The 17,298-nt window shown below is 39.3% G+C and overlaps 1 protein-coding gene across 2 annotated transcripts in view; it reads left to right on the top strand.

Moving 5' to 3' along the window:
- The window catches only part of Tfb5 (transcription factor B5), a 43,759-nt gene that overhangs the window by 24,441 nt on the left and 2,020 nt on the right, over positions 1-17,298 (top strand). The window contains exon 1 of one of the 2 annotated variants that reach the window (XM_090383837.1): positions 8,792-8,905. The exons of the other annotated variant lie outside the window; for it this stretch is intronic. Coding sequence (XP_090239963.1) covers positions 8,871-8,905 — 35 coding nt within the window. The 5' untranslated portion in view covers positions 8,792-8,870. Of the gene's footprint in view, positions 1-8,791; positions 8,906-17,298 lie in introns of those variants that run through there. 2 annotated transcript variants of the gene reach the window in all.

Here is a 17,298-nt window from a genome sequence, read left to right on the forward strand (position 1 = left end):
CTTCCTGAGGTAGGGTGGGCTCCCCCCTTTGGTGGGGAGCCCACCCTACCTCACCCTCTTTCTTCTGCTTACCTTCTTTCTTCACCTCAATCTCTCACCCCTTCTCCTATTTCAAAAAAAAAAAAAAAAAAAAAATTTTTTATTTTTATTTATTTATTTATTTTTTATTATTATTTATTTATTTTTTTTTTATTATTATTTATTTTTTTATTTATTTATTTATTATTTTTTTTTTTGGCTCTCCCTGGGAAGCTCAGGCGAACCCCAGGGTCGGCCAGCCAGAGTTCTCTTCCCACATACCTGGTCCGGTTCCCAGTGCCAGTGACGGTAACTAGCGGTCTGTGGTGTTCCACGGACCCTAGGCCAAACGGCCAGATGAACAACATAACCCGCACTAAGCAAACATTAACATATGCTATCTGGCCTTGACAGTACTGTACTGTCTTACTTCACAAGAGATTCAAATGCGGAGTTGTGCGAAAGCACCGGTGCCGCTTGTCAAAAAACACTATGTCACTATGCTAATAATCAGACAAAGTGTAGCCAAATTTTCCAGATCCTGTTGCAGTAGCATACTCTCATTAATATCATTAACAACCAAGCCAACATTTGTATGATCTGCAAACTTCGACTTTCAGGATCCGAAACAAAAATTCAAAATTAATTTTTTCTTTCAAATTATGGACTCAATTTTCTTGTTAAATGAAAGCTTTATAAATAGGAAAGATGATAATATTTCTTTATACGTTGTAATACTTTTCTTTTTCAAGAACCCGTTCGAATCCCGCCTTGGGCTTGGATCAGAGTAAAATGTCAAAACTTTGGGAGGTGCATTATGGCCACAGAAGCCGATGCACCAAAAAAAAAAAAAAAGGAACAATGAAACTGAATACAAAAAATAATTTTGATAGTGACAAGTATACATCAGGTGGGACACATTATGTACAGTCCCAAGTGTGACGGCCTTGCCAGACTCTGAAAAAGAAGACAAGATGGGACGGGACCTTTGTCCCAGCTCAGCTGCTGCCATTAAGCTTTCTTTGCCACGCTCCCTTGCGTGGTTCTTTTTCTCCACCACCCAGGCAGGGGGAGGTTACCCCTGGTCGCCTGCCACCTTGCCATCCCTCTTTTCCCTCTGGTGGGGCATGGGCCTGCATCACTGATTTGGGGGTCATCTTCTCTATGGACCCCTTATCTCTGTCTTTTCCCCCAGCCTTCTCCCTCCCCTTTCTCTAACTTATAACCAGCGTCTGAACCATCTTTAAATTGCCCGAACCCTACACCCAAAAACTTAATAACAACGTCAGTTGCATAATCAGCAATCCTTTTGGCTGACCCCTATCTGTAGCATTTTTTTTTAGGTCCTAGCCCCTGAAATCTCAGGAAATTAGGTGGCAGGACCTGCCAGAGTTAATACTATAATACTGGTGTACCTGGTCTGCCTCCACAGGGCAGAGTGTGGACAACGTTGGAACCCATTTGGGGCCCAGCGGCCAAATGACCAGAGGAACAACGGTACACGACACTACACATATACAAAACCCATACACTTTTAAACCTCCGGCATTGACAGTGTTCTGTTCCACACCCACAATGTATACTACGCAGAGATGGGGGAAATGCCTGGTGCCGTTTGACACTAAACACACTCTACACTCTACTATCATATACTTGGATTTGAGGAAAACTTGATTCTGTTGCACATAAGAGACTGTACTATAAATTGAGCCCTTTGTGGTCTAATGTTATTAGTGAAGTCCTCCCCTGAGGTTCTTTGTTCTGCCCATTGTTGTTTTATCTATTTAATAAAGATATTGATGAGGTGTATCAAGCTTAACCTCTAAGTTTTCAAAGGTTGGCAGGGTAGGGAATGGCAGTAATCTAGGTAAACTACTGAAAAAAAAATCTAGAAAAATTAGAAGAGCTGAGAAAACGCAGTTGAAGTTTAATATTCACAAATGCAAGATACTGCACGTGGGTAGCATCAACCCAAGATTAACATATCAACTGTGTAGTACTGCACTGAGGGTCGTGAAAAATGAAAGAGACCTCGGGATATAATAATTAAATCAGATATGAAGTGCTTTGGGTAATGCAGATTAGCTGCCAGGAAATTTATTTTGTCAATAATATACGGAATTTTGCAAGTAGCTACAAGGAGATGATTATCCGATTGTATAAGGCGATGGTAAGGCAATATTTGGTGTACACAGGTGTGGAGGTATCATTTGAGGAAGGACAGTGGCGTAGCTACAATTTAGGCAGGCAAGACAATTGCCTCTGGGCCCGGACCCTTTAGGGACCCGGCGTCTTTGGCTGTCTCCTCCTTTTGAAAATTTCAATAATTAAGTAGGGGCCCGGACATGTTCTTTGCCTCCGGGCACGAAAAAGGGTAGCTAAGTTACAGAGGAAGGACGTAGGACTGCTAGAACGAGAACGACGAAGGGCAACCAGATTGGTAAATGTGACAGAGTTGCTCTTATGAAGGTCTTAAGTTCTGCAATATGCAGTGATTTTCTCTGATTAATAAACAGTAGTCAGGCCACCTCAATATGTACTATATACAGGCTGGAGGCCTCATTTAGGAAGGATGTAGAGCTTCTGGAACGAATAAAAAGAAGGACACCGAGACTGGTTAGGGGAAGAAAGTTGCTCTCACCAAGAAAGGCTTAAATTCTGAAAATTGCAGCGCCTCGAGAAAAGGCATCTGCCAGGTGATCTGATTGGGGTGATAAGCGCTTGGATGGTCTGAGCAAGCTGATGAGATTCTACCTGATGGGGCATAAATTCAAATTGAGGAAAGACAGTTGTAGAATAGACGTGTGGAAATTTGCCTTTATCCAGCAGGTGATTGATTGTTAGAACAAACTTCCATCTATCGTTGTGGAAGTTGATAGCTTAAATAAATTCATCAGCCAAAAAAAAAAAAAAAAATATATATATATATATATATATATTGGACAAACTTTTGGAGCGAATGGATGTGTGAAATGGGAATTTTTTTTTTGGCTGATGCTGTATAAGCTTGTTTCTTGCATCATGTCTCTACTAATGCCAATGGTAGGAAGCGTTAGCATATTAGCTCTATAACAGCATGTATTCTTTGGGTCCAAGTGATAGGTGGAACAGGACCAGGGTATGTCTGCCAGGGGCAAAGGTTGATGACGTTGTAGAGCGAATATCATCTTTTAAGGGCACAAAAGGTGATATAGTTGTACACGTTGGCACTAATGATATTAAGAGTAGGAGACCGGCAGAATTACTTAACAAGTACAGGTCACTGTTGAACAAAAGCCGAGAATTAGGGTTGAATTTGAAAGTGTCTGCAATTCTGCCCAGACACGATAGGAGGGAGTATATGATGAGAGCCTTGTCGATCAATTCGGCCCTGGAAAGATTGTGCAAGGCTCAAGGGGTAGAATTTTTTTCAGCCTGGACTGTACTTGTTAACAGGAGAGATTGCTTCTACAGGGATGGGATACACTTAAATAGAAAGGGTGCAAGAATATTTGCTGATGCTATCGAGGCAGTGTTAGGTGGGTCGGAAAACTGCTAGCTTGGGGGGAGACAAAGACCAGTAGATTGACAGTAGCCACTGGCAGAGGTGAAAGAGATTCTTGCACTGCTTCTATTAGAATGACCAGAAGCCTGAAAAACAAGATGCATGATATTTCAGAGACTGCTGGGAGCCATTGCGGTACAAGTAAACACATGGGTTGTGTTAGGGTAGCTAAGAATAGAAACAGGTGCAGGTATACTTGCGTGTACACCAATGCTAGGAGTTTAGTAAATAAATTTGATGAATTTGAGGTATTGCTCAAAACATCAAAGGCAGATATTGTTGGGACATCAGAGACGTGGTGTCAAACAGATATAAGGGATGCGGAACTGCAATTTGGGGAGTACAACGTCTACAGAAAGGATAGACAGGATAGGAAGGGGGGGAGGGGTTATGCTATTAGTTAAGAAACACATAAAAACCAAGGAAGTGAAGCCAGTCGACATCGCTGGACAGTGCAGTGTTGAGTCAGTTTGGTGTGACATAAGCATTGGGAGATCAAAATTGAGAGTAGGAGTGTGCTATAGGCCTAATGACTCTGATGAGTATAATAAGGAACTGTACAGGGAAATAGAGTGGGCCAGTAAATCAGAGAGTCTTATAATGGGAGATTTTAATTTCCCAGATATTGACTGGAATTTGGGGGCTGGTCACTCACACACTAGCAGGGCTTTTGTGGATTTATTGGATGATTGTTTTCTACATCAGCATGTTCGGGAGGCAACTAGAGGGAGTAATACTCTTGATTTGATTATCAGCAGTGATTCTTCATGCATTAAGAATCTGCAGATAAATGAACCACTAGGTGGCAGTGATCACAGTGTGCTGAAGTGGGATTTACTCAAAGAGGTAACTACCATTAGGGGTAAAGGGAAGGGTTATTGCTTCCGTAAAGGCGACTACGATGGACTGAGACAGTATTTAAAAATTCTATACAGTGGGACCAACTGATGATGTTACCAACAGCAAATTCAAAATGGGAAGCATTTAAAGAATTAATCTTGGAAGCTACTAGGCTTTACATACCAACTAAGAAATATTGTTCAAGGTTTAGGCCAAAATGGATGTCAGATGAACTAATGAGGCATATGGCAGAGAAGAAAAATGCATGGGATACTTACAAATTAACACATGAAACAGAAGCCTATGATAGATACAAGTTGATATGCAACCAAGTTACAAAGGAGGTTAGGCAGGCGAAGGCAGATTACGAGAAATCCTTGGCAAGGGATGCAAAGAAAAACAGCAAAGAGTTCTTTACTTATATAAACTCTAGAAGGAAGGGGATGAATCAGATTGGTCCACTTGATATTGATGGGTCAACTGTTGATGATCCTGCTCAGGTAGCTAACAAACTAAATGAATATTTTGCATCGACATTCACACATGAGGAGTTATTCAGCGAGGGGAATGCCAGAGGTGTATTCAACTCTAGCAGTAAGCTACAGAATCTTGAAATAACTGGGAGTAAAGTGGAGGATAAACTGTTGAAGATAAACACAAGAAAGGCACCCGGGGTGGATGGGATCTATCCAGTTATATTAAAGGAGGCAGCAAAGGAAGTAAGCGAACCCTTAGCCATAATTATGAGAGCTTCCTTGGACTCAGGGGAGGTACCCATAGACCGGAGATGTGCAAATGTGACCCCAATTCACAAAGGAGGATCAAAGGCTGACACAAGTAATTATAGACCTGTGAGCTTAACTTCTGTTCCAGGAAAGTTAATGGAGGCACTGGTTAAAGAAGCTCTGCAGGATCATTTAGACAAGACTTCAGTTATAGCTCGGACACAGCATGGTTTTGTTAAGGGGAAGTCTTGCCTGACCAATTTGATTGGATATTATGATGCAGTCACAAAAGAACTGGATGCAGGGAATAGCTTTGATATTATATAGATTTTAGAAAGGCTTTTGATACTGTTGCACATGGAAGACTGCTACACAAATTGGAGCAGTGTGACATTGGAGGCAAATTGCTGCTATGGATAAAGGGGTGGTTGAGGGGGAGAAGACAGAGAGTGGTAATCAATGGACACTGCTCATCGTGGACTAATGTTATTAGTGGAGTCCCTCAGGGCTCAGTGTTGGGTCCATTATTGTTTTCTGTATTTATAAATGATATTGATGATGGTATATCAAGCTTAATGTCCAAGTTTGCAGACGATACCAAGATTGGCAGGGTTCTCAAGGACACTTCTGACACTATGCTGCTGCAACAGGATCTGGAAAGGTTGAGCAGATGGGCTGAGAGGTGCCAAATGAAGTTTAACATTAACAAATGTAAAGTACTACACATGGGAAACAGCAACCCCAGAGCAACGTATCAACTCTGTGGTACTACACTGACAGTGGTAGAGAATGAAAGGGACTTGGGGGTGGTTGTGCAGGCAGATATGAAGTAGTCTGAGCAGTGCAGACAGACGGGCTGCAAGAGTAGCTCATGGAGTATTGTCAATGATATACAGGAATTTTTCCAGCAGGGATAAGGAGGTGATTATTCCCTTGTATAAGGCAATGGTCAGGCCACACCTGGAGTACTGTATACAGGTCTGGAGGCCTCATTTCAAGAAGGATGTAGAGCTGCTGGAACGAGTACAGAGAAGGGCAACAAGATTAGTGAATGGAACAAAGGGGTGCTCTTACGAAGAAAGGCTTAAGTTTTGCAAATTACAGTGTCTGGAGACTAGGCACCAGCGAGGTGATCTGATAGAGGTGTATAAAGCCTTGAATGGTTTTAGCATGCTCAATGCTGATGGGATTCTTCCTCTAGCTCAGAATAATCACCTGAGAGGGCATAAATTGAAATTGAGGAAAGACAGATGTAGGATAGACGTGCGGAAATTTGCCTTTAGCCAGCGCGTGGTTGGTTGGTGGAACAGACTTGCATCCCTTTTAGTGGAGGTTGATAGCCTAAATAAGTTTAAGGCTCAGCTGGACAGGTATTTTGAACGAACAGAGGAGTGAAGTGGAAGTGGTTTTTTTTTTTTTTTTTTTTTTTTGGCTGATGCTGCATAAGCTTGCTTTCTTGCATCAAATGCCTCTACTAATGCTAATAGTAGTAGTAGTAGTAGTAGTAGTAGTAGTAGTGGCATGTGATGCAAGAAAGCAAATGTATGAGCTTATGCAGCATCAGCCAAAAAAAAAAAAAAAAAATCACCCCATTCCCTCTAAATGCCTGTCCAGTTCCTCCTTAAATTTATTCAACCTATCAACTTCCACAACGACAGATGGAAGTTTGTTCCAGCAATTAACCACCCGCTGGCTAAAGGAAAATTTCCGCACATCTATTCTACATCTGTCTTTTCTTAATTTGAATTTATGCCCCCTTAGATTCGTAATCTGAACAAGTGGAAGGATCCCATCAGAATTCAGCGTGCTCAACCCATTCAAGGCCTTATATACCTCAATCAGATCACCGCGCAGGTGCCTAGTCTCCAGCCACTGCAATTTGCAGAACTTAAGCCTCTCTTGGTAAGAGGATCCCTTCATTCCCCTCACCAATCTTGTTGCCCTTCTCTGTACACGCTCAAGTAAATCTACAACCTTCCTAAAATGAGGCCTCCAGACCTGTACGCAGTACTCAAGCCGTGGCCTGACCATTGCCTTATACAGAGGGATAATCACCTCCTTTTCCCTGCTAGCAAAATTCCTATATATCATTGACAAAACCCCATGACCTGCCCTGGCAGCCTGTCTGCATTGCTCAGAAAACTTCATATTTGCCTGCACAATTACTCCCAGGTCTTTTTCATTTTCTACCACCTTAAGTGTAGTACCACATAGTTGGTACGTTTCTCTGGGGTTACTTCTACCCATATGTAGTACTTTGCATTTGTCAAGGTTAAACTTCAGTTGCCACTTCTTAGCCCATCCGCCCAAATTATCTAGATCCTGTTGCAGTAGCACACTGCCATTACTATCATTAACAACCCTGCCAACCTTTGTATCATCTGCAAACTTCGACATTAAGCCTGATATACCTTCATCAATATCATTGATAAATATACAAAACAACAATGGACCCAACACCGAACCCTGTGGGACTCCACTAATAACATTAGTCCAAGAAGAGCAGCACCCATTGATTACCACCCTCTGTCTTCTAGCACTTAACCATCCTTTTATCCATTGTAGCAACTTAATGCTAAGTATGACCGAAACTCCATGAATCCTGGGCAGAGTAATGCAACGCTCACCCAACAACTCGTGCACATTTTGAAAACGTGATAAAATATCTTCCTATTGTAGAGATGGAATTAGAACCAATTGAGGCTTTACCACACTAGTAGTTGTTATTTGATTTTAGGATCATTATTCACAAAGCCGATATTGCTGTCTCTAAATTGTGTTCTGTGCTCGATTTTCTGTTTGCTGGATGAAAAACCCGAGTTTCCAGACGAAAAACAATGCTACCACACCTAAGATCGCCTAACTCAGCCACATTGTGAAAAAAGGCCCACCCATAAAACCACACTAGTGTTCCAGTCTCTTCCATAATGGACTTGAAGCCATACCAATATCTTTTATTTTTTAATTCTTTAATTTTATGTTAATTTAGCAATAACATATTCTTTGAATTGGCAGAAGCGAGAAACCGAATAACAGTTTCTACACTTAAATCCATCTTCAAGAAGCAGCTGATTTAAAATCGATTTTGTTTTTTTTTTCCGGAAATTTGACTTCGATAAAAAAAAAAAAAAAACGGAATATGTTCTTAAAAACATAAGGGGATCTGGTGGAATATGACTAATAGTTATGAATAGGATTATGTGATATTTTATAATGTAAAATGTATTTTGAAGTTTGAATTTCGTTAGGATTTCTGTTCCTACTAATATGTTCCAAGCGATAATTTAAATTTAACAAAAAAAAAAAAAAAAAAAATCGGATTTTTTAAAAAGTCATTCTTATTGGTCCATCGAAGTTCAACAACAAATGTGTTTAGCTTTTGGAACATTCAGTGATATTATTATTATTATTATTTGCCTTATTGTGCAAGGAAACCAAGGCTTTTGGTGCACCAGCCAAAAAAAAAATTTTCAGTTACCCCAGACAGAGAGAGAAATTCAATGCATTATGCGTTCTTAAAATAACGACTTTTCCCCCCAAGAAATAAAGACAGATGCATAATTATGATCCTTCGAAAATTACAAAAAAAAAAAAAAAAAAAAAATGGTGCCTTCAAATATAAGGAACGTTAGTTTCGTATAAGTACATTTTAATGCCGCTTGTCACATATAGCATATCGAGTGATATTTTGTAACCATTGTACGTTGCTGTTCTTCGGAGAAGCATTTTTAAAAAAATAGAACATGGTGCATGTGATGAAAGGAGTATTAATTGAATGGTAAGGGCCATTTTTAATAATTTGTTTTTATAATAATATAAAAATACCTGTCGGTGGCATTATGAGATGGCTTAGATTATTATATATGCATAGTAATGGTCGATTCTCGAACCGACCACTGTTGTAAAGTAGTGGTTTATTTAATCACTGCCAAACGATGATTCAACTAATTCTGGGAGAGATAATGGATGTTGCATCTATGTATGTTAAAATATAGGAAATATAGAAATAAAAAATAAAGCGGAACCTATAACGTCATTTCAAAGGACTGAAATGCTGGCATTATGACCACTAAACGTGAAACTATGTGACTTGCTTTTTGTGTCATCAAGGAAGTAGGTTGGTTCTGATTGGTAGGTCGTTATATGACGTGCGCCTTGTGCTTTTTCATCACGTGACATTAATTTTGTTTTTCAACGTATTGGCGGTTAATGTGACCGAGAAACGTAATTGGAGAAGTTGATAGATACTTGTCGAAGCCTTGAAAGTTGCAAGATTCTTTTCGTTTCTTCTTTTTTTTTTTTTTTTTTGATAGTTGTTGGTACATCGGCTTCTGCGGCCATAGTGCGTCTCCCAAGGTTTTTGCAGTACTTTGAACCAAGCCCGAGGCGGGATTCGAACCCGCGACCTTTGGGTTGCCAGGCAGGCACTTTACCCACCTGACTAGCCCGGTCGGCTTTCATTTCTCTTTAATTGATTTTTAGTATGGATGTTGTGGTGAATCAGAGGTTTTTGTGTGGTTTGGAACATGTGGGGCAAAAGGCTGTGCTTAGTGGTGTATGGGAGCTGGATATTATCATTCTTCTCTTTCTTGCCTTCTTGGTGATCCCCTTCTACTTCTGACTCTCTCTCCTTCCTTCTTTCTCAGGGTAACATGGGAATCTTTTTTTTTTTTGGCTGGTGCAGCATCAGCCTCAGGTTCCTTTGCACCATATGGCTAATAATAATAATAATAATGAGTGTTGGTCTGATTGCCAGTGAGTATGAATGTCCTTTGTGTGGGAGTTGTGTGAAATTTGTTGAAAGGAGGGATATAGGTGATGGTTGTAAATGGTCTTGTGGAGTGTGTAGTGGTGAGAATGCTCGAGTGACGAGGTCTGTGAGGAATGGTTCTTTGTTCTGCAAGAGTAAGATGCTTTTGTGCGATGTGTTGTTGATGTACAGGGTTAATTAAATTAAAGTTCAAAGTTTTTTTGTTTTTTTTTTTTTTGGCGGGTTTCAGGATTTCCCCTATTGGCCGCTGGAAGTAATCTGTACATTGTGTACAATATAAAGTATCCCTATGTAGAGGGATACACTGGAGCAATACGATAAAGAATGCGCTCGCCATTTATTGGAAAAAAAAATTAGTTACAAAATTTGTAACTTCATTTGATTTGTAGGATATTGTATACAATATTATGTGATTGTATATAATGTGTTTGTTTTTATGCTATCATTGCTATCACTGGTGGTGTTAGCAATCTCTTTGCGCTTTTTCTTTTCTTTTTAATTTTTATAATGTTTTTTGCTGATGCTCTTGGCTTGGGCCACTAAAGTCCAAAATTTGCTGGCATCCACTAATATTGCACTGTCTTCATTTAGTGTGGGATTTTTCCCATTTTATAAGAGTGGCCCACCTCCTTGTGGCAAAGATAGGTACTAGGAAGCAGCTTTCCAAGTGATAATTGTTAAGTGGCTAGAAACAATATTTTTAACCCTAAACTGGATGCATTATTTCATGTTGTGTTTGCACCAGTGTTTGCAGATTTTTTTTTTCACGCCCCACCTATAGCTATAAATTAATGTATTTTCAATAATTATACTCGTAGGTGCAGGAAATAATGACACTACCATTAGGTCATTTAATATACCAGTAATAATGCAATTAGGTATTCATTAACATAACCCCAGGGGCTCACATACATCTGGTGAGTATGGGCTTGGCACACCCAGGGTCCTGAGCTGGATATCATCATCATTCTTCTCTTCCTTGGTGATTCCCTTTTATCTCTCGCGCGGGTAGTTCAGAAATTTTTGTTTGGCTGATGCAGCTTAAGCCTCAGGCTTCCTTGCACTATACGGCTAATAATCAGTAAATATAAATAAAAGATAATTCATTTCTTTGTTTATTATCAAAAGTTTATATAAAATTGACATATTTTAGGAAAGGAAATTTTCTTATAGTTTTATGTAGGTATATTTCAAATAAGCTGTTCGCAGACCAGTATTTTCTTTTCATGGACCGGTACTGGGCGACGAACCACACTTTGGAAAACCCTGGCCTAGATTAATTTTTACTCTGAGGTAAAATGCTAAGAAAATCTTAAGTTTTATTTATACAGGCTTTTAAATTAAAACTGATCAGTAATGTTAAAGAACCTTTATTTTATAATAGCAAAATTAGCATTAGCATTAGTAGAGGCATATGATGCAAGAAAGCAAGCTTATTCAGCATCAGCCAAAAAAAAAAAAAAAAACCCACTCCCATTTCACCCCTCCGTTCGTTCGAAATACCTGTCCAGTTGAGCCTTAAACTTATTTAGGCTATCAACTTCCACGACAAGGGATGGAAGTCGGTTCCATGTGAGTAAAATTTATGCACACTACCAATCTGGGTTAACACTTTTTTTTTTTTTTTCTTTGTTAGTTGTTAGCACATCGGCTTCTGTGGCCATATTGCACCTCCCAAGGGTTTTGCATTTTCTATTCTGATCCAAGCCCGAGGCGGGCTTCGAACCCGTGGCCTTTGGGTTGCCAGGCGGGCATTTTACCCACCTGGCTAGCCCATTTGGCAGGGGTTAACACTGCATCAGGCATTTTGACAGTGTTCTGTATCAGCACTGGGTACCATAGTAGTTGAACTAAGACACTTATCTATGGGTCATAGTTTGACGCATACAAACATGATGTCTGAGTGACACCATGTGTCTGATATCCCTACAGTGTCCGTGTTTAATGATTTAACCTAGCATCATTATACATGTTCTTGATTTTACTCTTGGTAACTGTAATGCAACCCATGTATTTGCTTGTTCCAAGAGGAATCCCATTAGCATTAGTAGAGGCATTTGATGCAAGAAAGCAAGCTTATGCAGCATCAGCCAAAAAAAAAAAATAAAATAAAATAAATAAATAAAAAATAACCACTTCCACTTCACCCCTCTGTTCGTTCGAAATACCTGTCCAGCTGAGCCTTAAACTTATTTAGGCTATCAACTTCCACGACAAGGGATGGAAGTCTGTTCCACCTACCAACCACCCGCTGGCTAAAGGCAAATTTCCACACATCTATCCTACATCTGTCTTTCCTCAATTTGAACTTATGCCCTCTCAGGTGATTATACTGAGCAAGAGGAAGAATCCCATCAGCATTGAGCATGCTCAAACCATTCAAGGCTTTATACACCTCTATCAGATCACCTCGCTGGTGCCTAGTCTCCAGACACTGTAATTCGCAAAACTTAAGCCTTTCTTCGTAAGAGCACCCCTTTGTTTCATTCACTAATCTTGTTGCTCTTCTCTGTACTCGTTCCAGCAGCTCTACATCCTTCTTGAAATGAGGCCTCCAGGCCTGTATACAGTACTCTAGGTGTGGCCTGACCATTGCCTTATACAAGGGAATAATCACCTCCTTATCCCTGCTAGAAAACTTCCTGTATATCATTGACAATACACCATGAGCTACTCTTGCAGCCCGTCTGCACTGGTCAGAGAACTTCATATCTGCCTGCACAACCACCCCCAGGTCCCTTTCATTCTCTACCACTGTCAGTGTAATACCACAGAGTTGATACGTTGCTCTCGGGTTGCTGTTTCCCATATGTAGTACTTTACATTTGTCGATGTTAAACTTCAGTTGCCACCTCTCAGCCCATCTGCTGAACCTTTCCAGATCCTGTTGCAGCAGCATAGTGTCAGTAGTGTCCTTGACAACCCTGCCAACCTTCGTATCGTCTGCAAACTTGGACATTAAGCTTGATATACCATCATCAATATCATTTATAAATACAGAGAACAATAAAGGACCCAATACTGAACCCTGAGGGACTCCACTAATAACATTAGTCCACGATGAGCAGTGTCCATTGATTACCACTCTCTGTCTTCTCCCCCTCAACCACCCCTTTATCCATAGCAGCAATTTGCCTCCAATGCCTCACTGCTCCAATTTGTGCAGCAGTCTTCCATGTGAAACAGTATCAAAAGCCTTTCTAATATCAAAGTTATTCCCTGCATCCAGTTCTTTTGTGACTGCATCATAGTATCCAATCAAATTGGTCAGGCAAGACTTCCCCTTAACAAAACCATGCTGTGTCCGAGCTATAACTGAAGTCTTGTCTAGATGATCCTGCAGCGCTTCTTTAACCAGTGCCTCCATTAATTTTCCGGGAACAGAAATCCATTAATTTTCCGGGAACAGAAACTCGCAGGTCTATAATTACTTGTGTCAGCCTTTGATCCTCCCTTGTGAATTGGGGTCACATTTGCACATCTCCAGTCCATGGGTACCTCCCCTGAGTCCAAGGAAGCTCTCATAATTATGGCTAAGGGTTTGCTTACTTCCTTTGCTGCCTCCTTTAATATAACTGGATAGATCCTATCCACCCCAGGTGCCTTTCTTGTGTTTATCTTCAACAATTTCTCCTCCACTTTACTCTCAGTTATTACAAGATTCTGTAGCTTACTGCTAGAGTTGAATACACCTCTGGCATTCTCCTCGCTGAATAACTCCTCATGTGTGAATGTCGATGCAAAATATTCAGTTTGTTTGTTAGCTACCTGAGCAGGGTCATCAACAGTTGACCCATCGATATCAAGTGGACCAATCTGATTCATCCCTTCCTTCTAGAGTTTACATAAGTAAAGAACTCTTTGCTGTTTTTCTTCGCATCCCTTGCCAAGGATCTCTTGTAATCTGCCTTCGCCTGCCTAACCTCCTTTGTAACTTGGTTACAGATCAACTTGTATCTATCATAGGCTTCTGTGTCACGTGTTAATTTGTATGTATCCCATGCATTTTTCTTCTCTGCCATATGCCTCATTAGTTCATCTGACATCCATTTAGGCCTAAACCTTGAACAATATTTCTTAGTTGGTATGTAAAGCCTAGTAGCTTGCAAGATAAGTTCTTTGACTGCTTCCCATTTTGAATTTGCTGTTGGTAACATCATCAGTTGATCTTATAATCCCCAACATTTTGCTTTCCAAGCCTGGTGCACATCTGAATAGAAGCAGTGCAAGAATCGCATCTCTGCCATTAATCTACAGTAGACTCTTGATTTTCTGGGATAGATGGTAAAAAAAACAAATCCCGGATAATCGTTTTCCCGATTAATCCAAAAATACAGAAGTTCCCGACATACGTAAGAGATACGTTCCAGGACTTCTTACTTCGTCAAGTTTTACATAACTCAGGAATGACTAGTAACATATTGCTACTATATTATTATTATTGGCAAATCTGAATTCCGCACGATACTTGTTAATGTTTGACCATTTTCATACATCCTTATTAGTTTAATTTTCTGATCCAAATCGATCGCTTTCCTTTTGTTGGTAGATTTACTAGTAGTGCTGTAACCTGCGAGAGCTCACATTTTGCTAAAGCACTTTTCTGGAGGTCACTACCATAAAACAATAAAAACAATTTGCACTCCGTATTATTGGACTTTTCTGTTCGTGCCTCTAATTATAAATGGGTAGTAAACTCGATCTTATTGTATTTGCGATAATACCATTACTAAGATCAGTAAGAAAGAATCGTGGATTCGTTTGGCATCTAATTACTAGAAAAAAAGACAGCCAGAAAGTTTGGGACAAAATAAATAACAAATATCAAATAATTTCCCCTCTTATAAATGGGATTCTGTGTGTTTTTACGTTATTATGGTGAAATGTGTTGCCCCTTCACTGAAATCTTTAGTCATATAAAAAAAAACAACCCATAAATAAATTGTTAGAATCTTCTCTTCTTTCCTATTTTTTTGCTTGTTACTCCGTATCTCATTTGTACATGCAGTGATCGTCGTTATTGATTGCTTATATTATTTATTTTTTATTTATTTTTTTTGTTTTAAATTTTATAATCCTAAAAAAAAAAAAAAAAAAATAAGTTAAAAAAAATTTACGTAAATCCATAGTTGCATAAGTCGGGGACTTACTGTATTGAAAAATGTTCAGCAACCTACGTAAAAAAAATATGGCAATAGATAAAAAAAACTTGCTTCACACTACTTGCGTGTCTGATACAATGCTTTCCTTTATTTTTTGCGATGTCAATTTTAAGTCTGTAGTTTTCCTATATTTTTTACGATGGTTTGGTCACCGACATTATAATGGTTCATTAGAGATTTAATGGATGCACCGTTTAAAATTTTTGTTTAACTGAAAGCGCAACTCTTGCGTTTACCCATCATTTTTGCAATTTCTAAACAAAAAAAAAATTTTGACATCCCTGACATAAAGAACAAAACAAAATTTCTTTTTATGGTGCAATGGAACACGACAATCAATGCAACTAAAACAAACTAAACATTTGTTCTCTTTTTTTTTTTTTTTTGAGCGGCAGGTGTGAAGACAGCGGGGTTGCAAGATAATAGGTACACTAATATCCCAATGATGACTTATAATGCCGCTTGTCACTTATTTGCAACTTTGCAAAACATCTGTTTATACCTATTCTATTTATTACTTGAATTTTATGATTTCTGTTTTTTTTTTTTTTTTTTTTTTTTAATTTCGAATCTTGAAGTGTCCCTGTTAATCCGATCCCATTAAATCAAGAGTCTGCTGTATTATGAAACCCCCAAACACAAAAGGTATTGGAACCTGTAGTACTTGGTATCATGTGCTGGTTGAAGGGTAAGAAGATGAAAGAAGATACTTGTTGACAGTAGACTTGAATTTCTGTAGATTGTAAATCTACAGAAATTAAATCTACAGGAGGCTGCTTCAGAAAACTGAAGCTGAAGGATTAAATGAAAAGGTTAATAAATGAGTAGTTAAGGAATAAACTCACAGATGCAACTTTTCTTCTTATTATTGGAAGAGGAAGAGTTGCATCTCTGAGTTTGAACTTGGATAGTACAAGGATAGTGGGAAGGAGCAGCAGTTCGTAGCACACGCTTCTTGATTAGACCGGGATTCGAGCCCGTCACCACCAAATACGGAGGATGCGGAAAGGTGGGGGAATGACCACCGCATATCCCAAAGCAATATGGCCTTAGTTGCTAATGCTCCTAAAATACCAAATAAAAAAAAAAAAAAAAAAGTACAAGGATACTGACTGGTTGCTGCATGTGAACTGGTTTGGAAGAGAGTGCGGGAATTATAGAATTACAATTCAAAAGAACAGTGCTCATGTGAGTACCTATAGAAAAGGCATGCAGCAGAAAGAGATTGTCTGAGACAGAATGGACAGACTTTGTAAGAGCTCGGTCAGTAATTAACCTAACTGCCCTCTTTTGAATGAAAACCCAGAAGTCTGAGCAAAGATGTTACCACATCTTGAGCATTATGTAGCAACAACAACATTCCATAGTAGTGCAGATTTTGGATTTATACAGAGTGAATAGCTCTTTAGAAGAAAAGTAATTCCAAGAACAAAATCCAGTTTTTTTAGATGCAGAAGAAACTGTATATGTAATGTGCTTATGCCAAGAAAGATTAAAACCACCAGGGTAATCCCCAATAGAGATATATGGTCTTGTCTAGAAATCTCAGTGTCATTGAAGATAAGCATAGGAGCAGAAGAATCCTCCTTGTGAGATATAAGATAGGAGTGGGTTTTACAAGGATCAAAATTAACTGAGTTATCTTTGCCTTACCAGAGAATTACCTTGAGATCAGCATTTTAAGGAATTGATAATGGATATTTGAGAAGGTTAAGCTGTTCGTGCAGGGCAAGGTTCTCAAACTGGAAGGTGGAATGCAATGTGATATTATCTGCAAAACTATGGATGGGATATCCAGTCAGTGGAAGGTCATTAATGTACAAGAGTGGAAGGAAAGAAATGAACTTTGGAGAACACCAGAATTAGTGAAAAAGTTAGAAGACAGACCCATCACCTGCAGTAAGTGGTCAGAGAGAAAACTGCATACTCAGTCACAAAATATAGTTGGCAAATTGTAAGAAACTATACAAAGGACCTCTATGCCAAACATGATCAAAAGCCTTTGAAATGTCAAGAGCAACTGCTGAGTTTCACCAAACCTTTCCATTGAATTTGTACATACGAGGGGTGACTGTTTAATTTCCTGAACTGGTGCAAGATTTTATCTTAATTGTCATCTGAATCTTCTGTGGATTTCTCCTTCTTGAAATACTCTCCCTTGAACTTTACACCCTTTTGTCACCTTCATCCCTATGCATTAATGCTTCTTGCAAACCATTTTTCGAAAAACTGCAAAGT

Source organism: Mastigoproctus giganteus, chromosome 10 (genome assembly GCF_048544385.1).
Source record: "Mastigoproctus giganteus isolate SK-2022 chromosome 10, ASM4854438v1, whole genome shotgun sequence".
In the NCBI taxonomy this organism is placed as follows: domain Eukaryota; kingdom Metazoa; phylum Arthropoda; class Arachnida; order Uropygi; family Thelyphonidae; genus Mastigoproctus; species Mastigoproctus giganteus.